This window comes from Bombus impatiens, unplaced genomic scaffold (assembly GCF_000188095.3).
Source record: "Bombus impatiens unplaced genomic scaffold, BIMP_2.2 scf_0203, whole genome shotgun sequence".
Taxonomy (NCBI): domain Eukaryota; kingdom Metazoa; phylum Arthropoda; class Insecta; order Hymenoptera; family Apidae; genus Bombus; species Bombus impatiens.
Genome location: NT_176622.1, coordinates 1,502,403 through 1,521,048, shown reverse-complemented (window position 1 = coordinate 1,521,048; position 18,646 = coordinate 1,502,403). Strand labels below are relative to the sequence as shown.

The window sequence follows — 18,646 nt, the reverse complement described above, 5'->3', positions numbered from 1 at the left end:
CATAATGTATAATAAAAACATAAGGCTGTGTTAACAGTATAAAACCTGTGAAATGCTGTGTACAATCTTTGGGCCTGTGCAAATTGAAATATGTTATTTATAAATCAAATATTAAAATTAACGATTTGTTAAAGAAAAAAGTCATTATTTTTATCAAATTTTTCTTTCGTATGTACTGGACGATTTAGCCAAATTTTCAAATGATTAGCGTAAACAATGTATGTCATATGTATATTGGCAGGCCTAATATATTTTTCTAATTAATTTACTTATTTTTGTAACTGATATAAAATGAAAACTAAATAGTGTTAAGTATCTTCTTTCGCTCAACTGGAAATTCATAATCTCATTTTTTGTCAATTCTACGCACATGTTATACAAAATTTTAAGGCGATAATATCAAATTTTTGTAATTTAGATTTTGTTGTTAAATAAAAACTATTTATATACACATAGAATGTGACCATTAATTAATCATATTATTATAAAATTTTACCGAAAGATTAACTTTAATCGAAAAGTGGTGTACAACATGTGAGATTTTATAGGTTAGAAACGAACGAAATAAATTTGTTGTTTCTCTTCAAATTAAATTTATTCATTTTCTTAAGATTTCACAATGAATTTCCATACTATATTCTGCAGTTAGCGGTGCGCTGTTGGTCAGGAAGAAGAAAAGAAAACAATTTTGCGTCATATAACGTGTTGTCTTCCTTTTTTTCTCTCAATTTTAATTTGTTATGTGAGTCAATTATCAAATTCATTACCGCGAGAAGCCAGTATAAACAGAAAATAGAGAAAACAGAAAAATAAAGTAGCAGGGGGGGGGGGAGTATATGAAGGTAAGAAAAGAACAAAAAAGAAGAAAGTATCTAAATTAAAAGAATTAGCAGATAGAACGATGCTTTAGTCAGTACATTAGAACTAATAAAATACTTTGAACACTAAATGGACTACTTTATACCGTTATAGATAAGAATAATATTCAAAATCCAAGTAATTTCTTGTTTTTTTCCAGTATTCTTTTTTTCAAAACTGCAGTTGTCTGTATCTGAAAGATGCTGTTAAAGGATTATAATGTTAATGATTGGATTCAACATTCCCACTTTTCCCCTTTTTTTCTTTTTTTCAGAGTACATTGCCTTAATTGTTTCAATGTACATTGTGATTCGTCACTTTTTTAGTCATTCATCTGCAAGTCGTATAAAAGAAAAAACACAAATACTGAATGAATTGTTTTTTTTCATTCTTGCGCGCTCTCTCGACCCCTGCGGTAAATAAAATATATACAATATATATACCGGTCTAAGCAGAAAAGATAGAAATTAATTAACATGATCAAAAATTAATAGGATTCCTTATCCAATTGCGTAATGTCAATTATCACGCCAAGCTTCTGAGAAAGGATTCCTCCTTCATGATGATACCTCAAGTGTCGGCCTCATACTGTTTGACGACAATTCGATCGGCAACGTTTCATCGATGATGGTGGTTTTTGTCGGTTAAAGGACAAGCCAATGATAAGGATGGTCTTGTACTGTCATTGTTTTCTTATTATTGACGTTGTCGCGTGTCCACGCGTTGCAAGAACCGTACTTTTTCTGTTGTGATTTTCTTTCGCAGCTTACAAGATAGTGATCGAAAGAGGTCTGTATGAACCATCAAAAAACACGATATTTTTAGGGTCCTGTAAAATCTCTATAGGGGCGTAATTCGTTTCTCTTTCTCTTTCCTTCCCTTGGCAGTAGTTGTTCATCCTATACCTTTTCTAAGGAAATGTCAAAAAGACATGTAACGCGTTTATCAGAGCCAATATAATGCACTCCAAATCTTTTCTCTTTTTCATTCTTCACATCTTCGATGGCAAATTAAACATTCGCAAACAATACCATTTCCCCTTTATTTTCTGGTTTGTCGTTTAGAGATTCGTTTAGTATTTTTGTACGTTTTTTAGCTAATACGCTATCTTGGCACACTTTTCGAATTTGGTCAAGTCATGAAGCATTACACGTCCCGTATCTCTTTCTTCCTTTTTTATCGTTATATTTTTTTGTGTTTTTGGTATTTTGATGTTTTTTTGTTTCTTTGTTTTATTTTGCTGTGTGTGTAATTCTAGCGTCATTCGATCCCCGCGATAAAACGGTACTTTTACGGTAAGCGCGTGTCACGGTGGTGGTTGGTAATTTTGGTGATAATGTCGTCTCCCAGTCTTATTCTTTTCTTTCTTTTTTTTTTGTTTTTGTATCTTTTTAATTGTTTTTATTGGCTTGTCATACTTGTTTGCCAGGTGGTTTTACTCTTTAACCGTTTTCTTTCCCCGTCTAAAACAGTTCGACGGTAAATGACGACGAGCTCCCCCATTTGTAGTATTTTTTTTGGTTTGTTTGTTTGCTTGTTTGTTTTAAAACCCTCTTTTAAAACGCCGACGACTGCGTGTGCATATACCGTACTCGATCGCCGAGCCGTTTTACCGTTTTGCGCAGTTAGTGATTTGTGGTTGTTGGTCGAAGAAGAATTGGTCGAACGAGCCTTCAGTCGCTCCCGCGACGCTGCATAGCAATTGCGTTGCTCAGCCGTACGATCTCGGCTCAATATGGCTGGGAGAATTGTCCCCCGGCTTGTGACTGTCCGGATTGATAAAAACCACTTCGATCACCCTGATAAGTTGAATCTTGTGATAATAATCCGTCCATCTGTGATTGAAACTCTCCGACAGCGAACGAATCTTGAGAAAGTTCCGCTTGACTCAGCCCGGGTTGAGAAAGGCTGAAACCTGGTTGTGACATACCTTGCGTCGTGCCTTGTGTTAACGGTAATCCTGGCTGGCTATATGGCTGAGTATTCTGTTCTGATTGACTTAGTTTACCCATTCGTGGGCCTTGTTTGTTCTTCGATAAAGCTGTACCTCGCCGATTACGTTGGTTTTGTCTAGCCTGTAGGGCCTGCTGATGCTGATTATAGAACCGTGGTGGTACGTGTGCCATATTCATGAACATTCCCACTGGAACTGGTACATTATTCATCGCTGCTTGAGCTCTTTCTGGGCTAATGTAACTAATAGTGTCGTGGGTTCTGCTGAAGATATCTAAAGGTACGTTCCTTTGGTAATAAGGATTATGATTCTGCGTTCCATTAACCTGAGCACCTGATCTATCGTATACCGAACCTGGGATCAAAGCTTCTCTTGCATCGTACATCGACGTAGACATAAAGTGAGAGCCTGGATTAGCAGCATTGACGAGTTTCTTTGGTTTGGCGAATTGAATCATAGATTCTTTAAGATTGTTCAGTGGTCCTTCTACGAGGACTTTCTGTTCCTTATAAAAACTTAATAGATGATTCCATAATGGCTGTTTCGACAATACCTTTGGATTTCCTACGATTATGATTCCGTATTTCGCGCGAGTTAACGCGACGTTTAACCTTCGTGGGTCATTCAGAAATCCAATACCTTGATGTTCGTTCGATCGAACGCAGGACATAATTATTATATCCTTTTCTCTGCCCTGGAAAGCATCTACGCTAGCGACTTCGATTTCCTGGTACAGTTTCGAGTGCAAGGATCCTTGGTATTGCATGTATTGCACTAAATAAGCTCGTTGACCTTCGTACGGAGTTATTACTCCAATTTGTTCAGGTTTTACTCCACAACGTAAAAATCTTGTTGCTATTTTTTCAACGTTCGATGCTTCCGTTCGATTTAAGTATGATGTACCACTTCCTGCAATTTCTTCTTGACCTTGTGTAACGTAGAAAAACATAGGTTTGTCAGGTGCTGGCCAAGGAAAGTCAATTTTCAACAATTTCCTCTCGTCCGCGCATACGCCGTTTTGCAAAGAGCCCTCATAAAAAAAGTTTGATGGGAATCGTGATAGATCTGGATGCATACGATATTGTACTTCCAATCTGAAAGGTCTAATTCCCAATACTACTAATCTTTCAAAAAGAGACTGTGATAAACCTGCTCTGGCAGCTTTCTTGCACATAACTACTGGCCCTAATTGACAATGATCACCGACAAGGATTAGTTGCTTTGCTCCAAGAACAACCGGTACCATACACTCAGGCTCCGTTGCTTGCATACTCTCATCAATAAGAATTGAGTGAAATTTAAGTCTATGTAACCTTGGATCACCAGCTCCAACACAGGTGCAGCAGATTACATCAGCTGCCTCTAATAATTCTTTTTCTGCTGCTTTCTTTAGTAATCTATAACGTTTTTCGTCAACGCTAGACAATTCACCAGTCTCATCCTTTAGTTGTTGCAACTTTTGCAATTCAGTATTCGTCTCCATGTTCTTGATTTGATTATGCAAGGCAAGAAAGCTTACTGGTGAATCAATTGCTTCTCGTGACTTCGCACAGAGTCTCACAACCTTTAAATTCGATTTGTGTATCTTTTCTGTTAGTTGATCGACAGCCGTGTTCGAAGGAGCACATACTAATACAGGACCACCGTTTTGTTTGACAAGTTGATAAACTATCGTAGCGCTGGTTACAGTTTTTCCCGTGCCAGGCGGTCCCTGAATTAGAGACAAGGGTCTTTGTACAGCGTGTTTCACGGCATATACTTGTGAACGATTTAAGTCTGGCAGATTCGGAGCACTGAAATGTTTAGGAAGATGACAACGAAACAAAACTTCTTCCACCTCGTGTCCTAACAATCTATGGTATATGTAACCGGATACAGAAGTGTCGTCCACAGCAAATTTCCGCAACGCTAACTGCATGCTATTATAAAAAGGATGTTACGTTAAAAGAAGCATATCTCTAGATAAAAATGAGAAGTGTCTGTAAACTACTTACCGATCGAAACTAGTGCTTTTCCAAATAAAATCAACGACGAAGTTACTAACACACTCTGTTGGGGCGCCAGAATTATTTTTCAATTCGATCCCTACTTCCTCTCCATAATTATCAGGGATCTTGATTACATGTCCAATTCCAGACCAAGGCTTGTGAAGTTCACCCAAGTAGCGAAGTCTTAGTTCATCGCCGTGCATCAATTTCATATCGCCGTCTGTTTTTGCTAACATGAAATAGGCGATTGTCTTTTTGTTTAGTCCAACATCCCAACGTACTTCGATGTTTTCTTGCGTTTGAGATTCCTTTAAACGTTTATCATAATCGGCTTCTAATTTTACGAGAGGGCCAAATATGTTCTGATACTGGTATCCATCTTCGTACCGCAAAAGTACTTGTTGCGGTTCTTCATCTACACCAGGTTTCTCAAGATCTTGAAAGGTCGCGTCAACATTGTCTCGCCATAATTCCTCTAACTTATTGATTTGTTGGGCAGAAATTTGTCTGGCACGTAATTGTTCCTGTTCTGATGGAATTTTAACTAACCAAGCTAAAAAGGATCGGTCTTCTATCAATGGCTTCCATTGTTCGTGATCCCTATAATATTAAAACAATATTAAATATGATAGTAATTTATTACAATTGTAATTTTTTCTAAAAATGATAATTACCAATTCATATCCTTCAATGAACTCTGAGCTGCACATGGTTGGCGGCAGAGTAATACAACAACAGAATCTGCTTTTGCAGGAATGAAGCCAAGAACGAAGACATTCCTAACAGCACAAGAGTAACACTCAAGGACAGTTTCCCCCAAAGGACCATCTCTGTAATATAAATCTCTTATGAAATAAAAATCATTCTATACAATTGAGTTGTGTAAAATATAATACCTGTGTAAAGTAACTTCCTTATGTTTAGCTCTGACAAGGTGGTTGATAATGTGAGAACCAGATGTATTTCCACGTCCGTTACAGAACCACTTGCGGCAAACATTGCACATAACAACACAAGATGCTTCATGAATACCACAATATTTACATGCATGTTCTGGCAAATCACGATTGTAATATGCCTCCTCTTCTTCTTCTTCAAACTGCAATTCCGCAAGACTTTGTGCTGCTCCAGATATCTTCAACTCCAAAGACGAGCTGCCACTTGTTCCATTAACCTAGAAACGAGCCATATATGCACAAAAATTATCAATAAATACTTACTGCTATATACAATTAAATTCTGCATCAAATTTACGTAATTAATCTTTGTTTATTTATCGCTTATTTCATCCGTTTTTTCAAAATCCTATATAAAACAATTATGCCATATTTTGTTTATAATATTGATATTACATTATTATTTTTCCTTTCATACTTAAAAATATTAATTCTAAATCGGAAACAATTCAAACAATTCACCTTGCATAACACTATGAAATGTTCTCCATATAAGAACCTAACCTCTAATCATAGAAAAACTACTAATCACGTTTGGAAAACCTGATTTAAATATACGATTTCTGTATTTACAACAATCCATACATCGCAAAAATCATATTTATTAGTAAATCCTTTCAAATACATATCGTTAAAAGTAAAAAAGGGAAGGCCAGAAAACTCCTGCTAAGGCGTGGACATAAGGAACTAATGTATGTCGGGAATTAGTAAAACTAAACCCGGATTGAGGTTAGGTGGCATCCGCGTGATTGAGAAAAAAAACCTTGTACACGGGCGAACGAAGTGAAGAAACAAAAGTATAGGTTAGAGATCGAACGTGGTAGACGTATGGTCAGTGAAAAAACGAACCTGTACGGGTTGGTTAGGTTGACTTTGGGCAGCATCGTGTTGCGAGGCCTGAGTTTGACTCGGTGAGGGTAACGTGAAGTCAGTGAAGTCGAATTCGCTACCCTGTGTATCTGCACCAATTAAATCAGTTTCTTCGGTGTCTAGAAACGTCAGAGTCTGACTGCTGGGTCCGTATGCGTCGACGCTCATCCTGTACCGATACTCAATGTGTCCTTTTCGTGCCCTGCAAGAAAATAGAGCTGGCTCCGATTCTGTGAAGCGCCGAATACGCCAGTCGTGATAAAATAACGCAGCACAACATACACAAGAATACGATAGTGTGATTTACCGTTAGCAAAATGTAGAGAAACGAAAACCACCACGAACGATAGCGAGCGAACTCTGAAACACTGCTCAATGAAAGAGGCCAAGACAGAATCCTACGCCATACTTCGTCTCGCGCAAGTCTCGCGCCCACCAACACCGACACGAGTATACAACTAACTTCTCTTCTTGCGCTCGTCGTGTGTTACGTCATCAGCTGATTTCCAAGTGCGTCCCAAAGAGAGAGAGAGATTGAGATCGAGACTGAAGGTTGTGGGGAATTCCAACAACTTTTCTATTTGGCAACGAAGATTGCCTTTCTCGCGTTTTGATTCTCCGTGACGATCTCTCTCGAATTTTTCATTGGTTAAACTCGTTAAACGTATGATAAGCGCCGGTTTTCGTCGCATCCCGATAGATGGCGATAAGACTCCGTTGATACAAGGTGTGAAGAGTATGGTAGGAAAGCCATAAACAGAAGAAAAGATAAAGATAAATAGACCGCTCATGCATTTATAGAAAATTTGAAAGTATAAAATTCCACAGAATGTACAATATATAAAGTATCCACAGTATAGTGCTTTTTATAATACTTGGTAAGTGAAACAATTTTCTATCGAAGTTTTATTTATTAAATTATATTCTCAAAAATATGAATTTGCATAAAAACCTACAGTCTAGAGACAAATAACGAGGTCTCTCTTTTCTTTCCTATCTGTTAGAAACAAAAGCTGATAGAAAAAGAAAAAAAAACTACGTTAATGAGATATTATTATTTTCTTATTGTAAGTTTATTATTGTTTCTTCTGTATTATATATTTTTATTGTAAGTTAATAAACCTCTAAATGGTTCATGTTCACATAACATTTTTTGCTTGATTATATCCATAGAATATAACTATGAGATTTGGCTTCTGAAACATCCTATATAATTATTGGCGGGAAGACGTACGTTAAACACAAAAATTGTTTTTACCATAATAAAAGCGATATTAGTCTATGTAAAAGTCTGCTGTACGATAACAGAAAATGTAATCTCCAGTGGAAAATAGTATGTTAAGTTTTAGTTATTATTTTTATTCTGATTTCGTTATTAAGGTAGATTTTAATTTCCTACAGTAGATGTCGTTTTTCTTAATATCGCTTTAATAATTGGCAAAAAATGAACAAAATTGTTTGTTAGAATATTTAACATACGTATTTATTTTGATTTATTTTCCGTAATTATAGCAAAAAAATAAGCAAATAATTCGTTGTTTTAGGGATGTTTATTGTCGAATCTTTTTGCTAGGTACGTACATATATAAAGGTAACAATAATCCTACTAGTCCTATAATCTATAATAAAAATAATAAATATAAAATTCAATATATACAAAAGACTATAAAAGACTGTTTCTCGAATTCTATCGTTCTTTACTTTCTCCAAATATTAATTCATAAATGCTCATACTTTCGTCCATTACATTAAATTACTTTATACCATATTGACTTTATCTCTTAAAATATAGTATCTTAATACATACATTGTATGATGTTTAAATAGTATAAAGTTTGTCTCACTTTGTTAGACCGAAAATCGATCATATCGATTTATACGAAACAGAGCAGTGCAGCAAAAATTCTCAAATTTGATCTTCGATATATAATACTCTTCTTTTCTTTCTATAAATGTCATATATAAAAAAGTATTTGTGAGATCAGTCTTGTGTGACAAAACACTGATTAAAATTCTAATCAGTTTGCTTTATCGATTGATTCAAAAGTTAAGAGTTTGATAATTAACGATTCAAAAATCAAAGTTTATTGCTTTCGAATGTCTTCCAGATAGCCGTACAACGATCAATTAAAAAATTAATCTAATAATGCCCGACGTCGGAGAAAGTGAAAGGCCTATATGTCCCATGGTGGGAAACAATAAAATAGCTTCTTCAGTTCATTCAATTCATCATGACGAATCTCGATAAAAAGATCTTTACAATTGTCACTGAAAGCTATCAATACTAAATCCATTTCTAGGGAAATACGGTAAACATTATTATTCTTTCCAAAGTCTATGGGACATTGTAATCTAACCATTATCAATATCAGTATTATTTTCTAGGGTATTCCACTCCTCTATATCCTCCTGCTGTCATCATCACGCTACAAAATGGCACCACAATATCTTTTTTCCTCAACAAAATCTTCAACTTTAATTCCGAATGACATTCAGTCCTATTCAAGTCCTATTCAAGTCCTATTCAATTTTTATTGTCCAACGAACTTCTCCATTCTTTTGACAATCACTATACGTCTTTCTGAAGCTGCTAACAATCATTTAGCCAATCATGTAGCAGTCTTATAAAGAATGATCACCAAATCCATGAAATTTATAGTCAATATTGAGGATTTGGCGAATTCCTCTGAAAATTATTTTGCTGGTTCTGTTGCAATGGCCCAGCTGGACTGGGTCTTCCTTGTTCGCGGTACTGAGGAGGACCAGGTGGTCCGTTAGGAGGACCCGTTGTTCCAGGAGGTCCAGGTACCTTTCCGTAATTGCCTCGCGTCGAACCTTGATAACTGCCATACGCAGAATCGTCACTGCGTCTAGAAATATGCCCGTACATGCTTTCCGGTCTTCTAGAGTTTGCTGCGTTATCAGAGCAGGTGGATATCGTTCCATTCTGATGTTGCTGTTGTTGTTGCTGCTGCTGCTGCTGCTGCTGTGGCTGATGATGATTTTGAGTGGAAGATTGGACATTTGGACCTGACTGTTGAGAATTCTGACTACTCGGAGGAGGAGCTGGAGCCCGGCCATATATGCTGGACCCCGTAGATACACCATAGATACCATTCTCCCTTGTACTGAGGCTTGTGGAAATTCCTCTGATTCCATAAATGCTCTGCGTGCACTGTTGCAGTTGATTCTGCATATTTTGGTTGGTACTGTTATGATTTTGAGAATTTTGATTCTGACCATTTGATCCATTTTGCTGTTGACTGTCTCTTCCTGAATTTGAACCTATTTGACCTATTCTAATCGGGTATAGACTTTGTGCGGGGGCTAGAGGACCCGGTTTGGGGATCATTAGGCCGTCTCGGGTTCCGGAAGTTGACTTAGCGTATACACTTTGCGAACGATTTAAATTTGCCCTAGTTAAGGGTGGGGACTTACAGTAGAGCGATTTGGTTCCCCCGTAAATGGATTCAACACGTTCTAAGGCTGTCGGAGGCGTACTATAGATCGAGGAAGATGCTCCAGCAACTGGACGATAGGTTGCATAGGCGTTGGGGAATTTGGGACCCGTTGGTTTGTCCAGATCGTCGTAGGTATCCTCGTCGGATCTCATTGATGAATTGTCACCGTCGTCCATATCCCGTGGATCTCTAGATCGTTTGGGATTTAGAACGTACTCGTGAAGAAGGGCTGCCACTGCGCTTCCGGACAGTGGACCTACCCAGTACACCCAATGGTTGTCCCAACGATTGGTGACGAATGCTGGTCCAAGTGCGCGTGCGGGATTTAAGAATGGACTCTGAAATATAATTAAAAATATTTGTTATAATTTAATAGTAATCGATTCATCTATGTTTTTTCTATTTGTATAATTGTTATTCGTGTTTGTTTTATATTTTTTAAACTGTGTACGGGACGGAAGTGATACCGAATATTTTTCTGTTTGGAGTATATTGTACACGCGTTTCGAAGCAGGTGGAACCGAAAGATTGAATTCTTTTTTTCTCTTTTCTTTCTTTCTTTCTTTCTTTCTTAGTCCTCCCTATTCGACATTTCCTTCTCTGCTGAACTGCAGGTGCTGTTTAAAGACACGAACGTGAGGCTGATTCGAAAGGAATCGAGAGCCGCTTTGGATAGACCGGTTACGGAAAAGAATGCGTACAACGGAAGGTAAAATAAGGAAAAAAAGTACTACTTTCTTAGACCTTCTCATACTAACACGATGTTTTTCTCTTTCATCAACGAGAACTTTGTGCTTTAATCGAAGCTTGGACCGAAAGCAGTATATACTTACCGAAACCAAAGTGGCTGCCGTGTAAGCTGCAGCTAATACGCCAGCTGGTTTCGAAGAAACTGACATTGGTAGTATTTTTGAGCATTCTGAGGTAAAATGAGATAGGACGATCAGCACAGAAAGTGCTAATTCTACCAAGAGCCTCTCGATTGGTCCTCCGAGACGACCTACGGAAGTTAAGGTCTGCGTATTGGAAGGTGTAGTCACTCTATAACAAATAAAATTAAGTTATTTAATTATTGAATGCATTTTGTAGGTAAGAAGAATTAAATAAACTTAGGTTATAATAGAAAAATGTAAAAATTATCGATCAGTTTTCCAAAATAATTCCTGCGTATGACGTGTCATAGTGTAATATACAATGATTTTCCTATTGAAGGTTACTGTAACAGCGACACCCGGCGTAGAAGCCCCCTGCAGCAAGTCAGTCCCAGTGGTGTAATGTTTATATTAGCCGGTGCATCGTCGAGCCTATGGGCTTCATTCATCGCCCCTCCCCTTCCCCATCGACGTGTTTCTTTTGTATATAATCTCGTTAATTTTTTCAGTTCGTACAATCACACGGGGCTACAGACACACGACCTTTTGTGTTTTGTACAGTGACCACAATGGTATTGGACATCAATAAGAATTTCATGTTGGCGAATCTCGATTTATAATCACTGCCCATTGATAAAATTAAAATCTTATATTTTATACTTGACGTTTCAAAAATAAAATACTCGACAGTTTATCTGCTAAGAAGAAAAATGACAAAATAGTGGAATTTAGGATTTTAATATTTGAAAGTCATTAGGAATGTTGCTTGCTGAATGTTAATGCGAAGTTTTTTTATAAATATGTTTTAGCACGTTATATAATATTAACATTAATTTCTTTTCAGACGCGAGTCATTTGTCTTAAGTGGATTAATAGAAACAATCAAGTTCAAAGTAATTGATACACGAGATCAATATTAACAAAAAATTAACAAGGTGAACGTGGAAGTGCAGGATATGATGCAGTTCTGAGCGAGAAATGGATCTAATTTTACCGCTAAATGCATTGAATCCCTGTCCCTCTGAAATTTATCGTCACGTGTATCGGCGAAAATTCTCCCCCGTTTAGAGTGTGATGCAGATAGGAGCTCCCTTTCTTTCTTTTTCTTGCTCTATTCAGCCTCTTTATGTCGAGAGGCCTCGTGATCGTGTCACGAGAGAGCGAATTGATGAAATCAGAAATGCAGATCATGACGGCACAATTGGGATTAAATGTATCGTCTGTGGTTGAGGGTGGAAACAAGGAAAAAATGAGATCTCGCATCCCTTTTAGAGCAGCCAGAGTGATAAGCGGATTTTTGATCGATCTTTTTTCTTTAGTAGACAATAGTCACATTGGTCATAGCAACTTTTTATGCTGAAGCTAACGTGGGAAGATGATATTCTGTGAGTTTTTTTTTTAATATCATGATATGATATTATATTATGATATTATATGATATGATATTATTTTTTATATAATCGTAGGTAATTGCTTCTAGAATATACTTTAATATTTAAAACGAGTTTAAAGAGGCCGAAGGGACTTCGTTCCATTTTAATCCCCTTTAAGAGACCCATTTTGGCCCTAGACAGAAAGGGAGCACTCTTTGCACCTACTCTTTGCTGTCAGAGTGCGGACTAGCCTCCATTTTCTCTACTCTAAAAGCCTTCTCGTAACAAAAAGCTACAACCTGAAAATATTTCAAGCAATCCTACTTGAACCTTACATTGGAACTAATACTTAGAAAACCAGTAAATCCTTCGTTTTCTATCATATACCCTTCCCTTATGATTATCGTTTAAGACTGATCTCTCTTTTTTCACAAGTCCAATATAAAATCTGAATAAAACTCTACGATACTTTTTTGGTCCACCGTCATTCGATATTTCTTAGAAGAGTTTTACGAAGAATGCTCCCATAGCTGACAGTCTTTTTCTCACGTTTTCCGCTTGAGAAGCTACGGTCATTCAGCCGCGACTCGTTTCGTCGTTTAATCCTACATGCACTTGACTCGAGAGACCGCGTGCAACCTGTGCCCTATATTCGCATGGGGGTAACCGAACCCCAGAAACACCCTCAAGGATCCAGCGAGGGCTACAACGTTTAAAATAAATTTCAATTCAGAGCCAGAAGGGGTGTGTATCACTTTCACTAGACCTCTGTCGTGTTTAACGAGCTATTGATATCTTCCACCCACCAAAACTCCCCTCTGTACAGTGGTAAGGATATATACGTATGTAAGCTACGTGCTCTAGTCGTTAGCGGCCCCTTTCCTGGCCCCCTTTTTTTGACCAGGAAAACCGCCACATGTGTGTGATATGTGTTAAAGCCCAGGCGAGATCTACAGTGATTCCATTCTAAAGTCTTGCCCTATGGGAAAGTTCAGGTGCTCCAGTGGTTGTGGTTAAACCAGAAAATTAGGTTCACGGTGAACTACCGATGTAGGGCGATCGATTGTGGGAAGTTTTGCAAGAAGCTTGACCAGTCTTCCCTTATGGGACAAACTGTATCGAGTGTTACGCCTGATGGAATTGCATTCAGTGAAATTTTATGGTGTATAGAGAAGCAAGTATTTTTAGCATATTTATTCGAAGGTAGCCTGAATACGGGTAATATTTCTTTCATTCTTTACGGTATCCGGGCCAGTTTCCTGTCACCTTCTTTTTAAAAAATCATAGCGAGGAGATGAGACGATTAATTCCAGACATTTTTCTTGAGAACAGTGCAGTTTCCTGCACGAACATCATCGACTATAGAAATCCAAGGCGACAAAGCACAGGAATTCTTTGAAAGGACAAAACAGTTCGAGCCTCAGATTTCTATCCTCCTCGTCGTGAATGGGAAACATGTGAAAAAGGAGCCAGGAAGTGCGTATACCCACGAGGATCCATTGCGACATAATAAACGCTGCTGACCGCGTTTTTCTTGCTTTTATCCTCTACGTTCGTTCATCTTTAACGCAATATTAGAATCCATTCATTGAGAAAAACTTCTATCAATTAGAAAACTCTATACTCTAAATTATTCCTTTATAAACAGATTCAGTTATGTATAATTAGAAAGGTACGATATTTAATCATCTACTTTAAAATGTTATAAAAAATACCTCCTCCTTAAATTTAAGTATCTAATCTGTGTAAAAGTTTTCTTATTACAATTTTGAAAATTTGTTTAATCAAATGAAACTAATTGCACGTACATATGTTCCTTTAGCCACAAGTGTAAGAACACCAAAGATAATTGACAATGGAGAAAATTTCACGTGCCTATATACAACCGGTTCACTAGGGCGATTATAATACCCTGGCAGATTCATGGCGGCGATATCTAACAATAAGTTCTAAAAGAATCTTATTGACCTGTTAAGACACGAGAGAGAAAGAAACCGTGGCAGCTGGCCTGGAAGATCGTTGCGGATCCTCCTCCTTTATAGAATCCTATATAAATCGTGGACCGTGCCTTTCTACGGGGAAACACGTGCCAGCCACATGTTGCATAAAAGGAATCGTCAGTGGTCCTTTCGAATATCCATAGCGTAAAGTCGCAATCACAAAGGAGCTTTAGGACCTATAAATGATTCTCTTTCGACCGAAGGATACGAAACAGCGGCAGATGTTTTCCTTCTTTATCTCTTCAAACATGTCGAATTCGGTATGTACAGGCGTTTCTTAAGGATATGAGATAACAGTAGTTGTTTCGTCTTCTTTGGAAAAGCTTAGTTAGTCGTTAAAAAGCTTTCGATATTTATAGTATCGTCATTTTGATAAAAAAAAAATTGTTTGTACCAAGATATTATTTAGAATATTTTCAAGTACAAAATTTGTAACTCTAATTAAGCTTGTATAATTTTTAATTCGGATTTCGTATGAATTTGCAATGTGAGTTGTATTAACATTCTGCAAAATCTAAATTTTATCGTATTTGCAATAAAGGTTATATTGTAAAGTGTTTGAAGAAATAGTTTTTAAATAATCTTTTTAGTTGGGAAAGAAATCACGATTGTTCACGCACTCACGTTAAGAAATGGATTTCATGTAGGGCCAACAGGCTGGCTGCGCATGCATCTAATCGCACAACCTACGATCATGGAACGGAACGATTCTTAAGAACGAACACGTGGTTGTGACCATCTGTTAGCATCCTGCTTCGTTCATCCTACCCTAAGTTAGAGCCTTTTCGCCTTGCTAGTTCTTTCCTCCTGCACCTAGAAGATCGACACATAAGCATCAATCCTTTCAAGGCTATTTGATTTCTTAAACTCCAAGGTAATCGTACTCATATTTTCAATCTTTCTCCAAAAGAGAAGAAAATGATATATCATAATTATAACACATTTTTAGGACGAACTGAAAGCTGTTTAAATTACATCGTATAACAGTAAAGTAATGGACCATTAACTAGAAGAGAATTATAGAATACAGAAGAATGAAAAATGCACAGAATAGAATAAATCAATAACATAACGCGATAAACACGACAACAGAACAGATGAAATCCTCAATCCCGAAAATTAATCCTCATAAAATACCAAAAGCAATTTATATCGAGTTTCTCACAGAAGTTTAAACACTAAGGATCTCAGCTTCTTATCACCTTCACCAACTCTTCATGAAACCACTACAAGGAACACAAGGCGTAAACTTTCCCAGCATGCAATACGCTCAAATATTTAGTTTAGGGGGCGACATCGTTCGCTTTTAGCTGAGAGTCAGAGATTTTAAGAGGTGCGTGAAAGACCGTCACATGTTCTCCGCTTTTTTGCTCATCATCAGCCGCTCCGAATTTATTTTTACTAACGAAGAGGTACGTTCTTGCGTCGCCTACTTGTCACAGGACACCGTCGACGACTGGAATAACATTTCCACGGAGGAATAACCGTCGCATATGAGTCAAAGTTGTAAAAGCTAGAATATCGCGGAGATCGTTTAGGCGGGCCGCTTTGTGTCCTCGGTAAAAGGTGTTCCAAGCAGGTAAAACATTCCTATTGAAACGGTTCTACCTGACCCACCTGGCTTTCACGCTACATTTTCGGCTCGACAACAGTTTCTCCCCATGCATATGGATATCAAAAAAGGACTAGCTACATAAAACGCAGAATCTCCGTTAGCTAGATCAGAAATATAACGCGAACGATCTGTAGATATATTGAAAACAAAATTTTCATTAATTACACTGATTAGATAAAAAAATTAAAGTATCTTTAATTTATAGTATTCAAGCACGAGTATATGTTTGACAGTTAATAGCGCATATATATATTTGATTGGTCGACGAATTATCTTCAAAGAAAATTCGAAGGGAGATCCTAAGTTGGCTGGAAGTATTGAAGAAGGTTCTCGAAATCACAGCTTAAGAACCCAATATCGAAGGCTTTCGAAAAAGCTTGGATATTACTTGTCGACTGTAAATCTCTCCCTTTGGAAGACCGCCTTCATTCGATGAATGATATTTCTCAACCGTAACGTATTTTCTTTGCATGTACGTCAATTCTTTAAAAATACGACGCTCGAAGTCGAGCGATTTATTTTTTATTTTTCATCTTATTTTATTGTATCTTTCATTAAGATAAATTTCAATTCGATTAATCACATTGTAGTTTCGAACGTGGTCATAGAGCGACGCGACAAGAATTAATTGCTCCTGATTTTGAAACTAAACGTGGCTGGGTGTCATAGATAGTTTTGGAGAACAGGAAACGTGCGACGGGGCTGTTTCTTCGCTGGACATCCGGCTCGCCACGCGTCTGCGTGTGTCTTGCTTGACGTCACAACACACACCTGCTTCCTCACAGCTGTTCCCCAGTCCGTGGTGGCAAACTCCCTTGACAAATAGTTTTATACCACCGCGTCCATCTCCCTTTAGAATTTTTCTTTTTCGAAAAATCTCGGTCGCCGTGCTTGGACTATTCCTTCCGTTTCACAAGTAAAAAGAGAATTGGATATGTCTTCTTGTAATAACTATTTGACTTCATAAATTACATCGCACATGTGTTTCAAATGCCATGTGTCAAAAGAACATCAAAACCATCGCATCAGGATGTCAAGGGCAAAGAATGTAAAATTACAAAAATAATATTTAACCATTGTTTTCTAGAATTTATTCTTTTTATCAACATTATAAACAGTTTCTCATTTTTTCTGAAAATCTTATTTCAGTGGCGTTACTTTAGGAAAATATGTGCGATATGGTAATTTATTATAAATCTTCATATCCTTTCCTGAAACTTAAAGTTTACAATCAATTTTTTATGAAGATATATCATGGATCTTTTTCTTTACGTATCTGTACTGTGGAAAAAGTATATAGGAGGATAATGGGAGAATCTTGTAACGTGTTGATGAAACGATACTAAATCCTTTCCGGATAATTAGACTCGCGATTCTCCCATAATCTCTGGGTCGTGTCAGTTCGGTTTACGATTTATCTGCTCGGCTGCCTGTCCATTTCATTTTTTATTTATATTTCAGGGAAGTATCGCACTGGGAGCTACCAACCCTCTATGAACGCAAGGATACGTGTTTTACAAACGCCATATACACACACACACACATACATCGATTGATCCAGTCGCAACAGATGCAAGAACTGTGTTATTTCCTTCTTCATCTCTCCCGCTACCGCCTCTTTTTCCTTTGGCTCTCCTTTTTTCTCATTGGGATGCACGTACTCCCCAGAGACATTTCTGGAAGGGATGACGAACCCGACTGGTTAACTAGAGTATTGTTCGATTATTATTTCGGTACATATCGCGCACTTGTTATCTCTTTGTGCGGTCATATGGTGGTCTAAGGGTGATCCCACCGCGGATGACAGATCTGTCGTATGGAATCGTCAGAAGTATCCGTATTCATCCACAATTTCATACTACGTAATATTTCATTCAATCCATACAAGGAATTTTTTACGAAGAATTATTTAAAACACAAATTTTAAATCTAATTTATACCATCTTAGCTTTCGAGGTTCAATAATCATGGTTATTTCTTTCTCATAGATATTTAATTTTGAAATAGTCACTAAGGGAAAACTTCGTAATTTTTTCAACACGCGGAAAACCTTAACGGATGGATAATGATGTTCAGAGCGTATCTGCGGTGAATCGTACGGGGTATTCTTACCTTTCCCCGACCACAGAGTATCGATGATGCTGACGAGGGTGTTCAGAAAGTTATTATACAGGGGCACTCTTCTATTCTATGGTTCCCATGGAACAACATCAGGGGTCTGCAACTTCCATGCAACCTGTGCCAACCTGTAATTTCCGGTCGTAGAACAATCCTCAGTTATCTTTTCACATCATTACCAGTTATCATATCATTGATTGCATCTTCATTCATCTTCGTACTATGTATTCCTTTCTATAATTCTTTACGATTTCATCTTTTTAGATATATCAAAGGCGACATTCCGAAGAGACAACGACGAAGCAAAGGAATGACAGAAAGAAAAAGTATAAGAAAGAAGAAAGCGAAGAAGACGATGATAAAAGGAGAAAGGGAGGACAATGATCCTCGAGAACGCAGAAAACATCTGCTCTGGCTCCGGATCGCAGCGTGTCCTCCTTCAATGAGAGGCGATTGCGTTGTGAAACTTGTCCCACCTCGGCGCGTATAGGTATTCATTATCCTCGTCTCTGGTGCCTGGTCGATCCTTTTTCCGCACGATCTTTTTTGGTCCATGGAACATCTGCGGCAGCTGCGAGGCG

The 18,646-nt window shown here is 37.6% G+C and overlaps 2 protein-coding genes and 1 long non-coding RNA gene across 8 annotated transcripts in view; 1 reads left to right on the top strand and 2 right to left on the bottom strand.

Moving 5' to 3' along the window:
- Positions 1-2,183: 2,183 nt before the first annotated feature.
- LOC100746177 (regulator of nonsense transcripts 1) lies at positions 2,184-7,242 on the bottom strand. 3 transcript variants are annotated; one of them, XM_012383137.3, is made up of 6 exons: positions 6,909-7,242; positions 6,606-6,828; positions 5,697-5,974; positions 5,475-5,630; positions 4,807-5,400; positions 2,184-4,731 (listed from the first exon to the last, which is right to left on the bottom strand). In XM_012383137.3, exons 2-6 carry the CDS (start codon positions 6,792-6,794, stop codon positions 2,589-2,591), a joined length of 3,360 nt encoding a protein of 1,119 aa, XP_012238560.1. In that variant the 5' UTR covers positions 6,795-6,828; positions 6,909-7,242; the 3' UTR covers positions 2,184-2,588. The 3 variants fall into 3 exon arrangements, with proteins under 3 accessions (XP_012238560.1, XP_012238561.1, XP_003487865.1); XM_012383138.3 differs by having other exon boundaries at positions 6,606-6,844; positions 6,934-7,242; XM_003487817.4 differs by having other exon boundaries at positions 6,934-7,241.
- A 1,913-nt stretch (positions 7,243-9,155) lies between these two features.
- Positions 9,156-18,646, bottom strand: part of LOC100745818 (neurogenic protein big brain) — a 13,778-nt gene continuing 4,287 nt past the window's right edge. The window contains exons 1-3 of one of the 2 annotated variants that reach the window (XM_033319650.1): positions 11,311-11,478; positions 10,921-11,128; positions 9,156-10,425 (exon numbers count right to left, since the gene is read on the bottom strand). In XM_033319650.1, the coding sequence (XP_033175541.1) occupies positions 9,286-10,425; positions 10,921-11,128; positions 11,311-11,408 (1,446 nt within the window). In that variant the 5' untranslated portion in view covers positions 11,409-11,478 and the 3' untranslated portion in view covers positions 9,156-9,285. Of the gene's footprint in view, positions 10,426-10,920; positions 11,129-11,310; positions 11,479-18,646 lie in introns of those variants that run through there. The other variant, XM_024366275.2, reaches the window with a different exon arrangement.
- LOC117151412 lies at positions 12,398-16,113 on the top strand. Of its 3 annotated transcripts, none has more exons than XR_004461311.1 (4): positions 12,398-14,004; positions 14,155-15,206; positions 15,282-15,665; positions 15,775-16,113. It is a non-coding gene; the product is annotated as an uncharacterized LOC117151412 (long non-coding RNA). The 3 variants fall into 3 exon arrangements; XR_004461310.1 differs by having other exon boundaries at positions 12,405-14,004; positions 14,155-14,592; positions 14,980-15,206; positions 15,282-16,108; XR_004461309.1 differs by having other exon boundaries at positions 12,400-14,004; positions 15,282-16,113.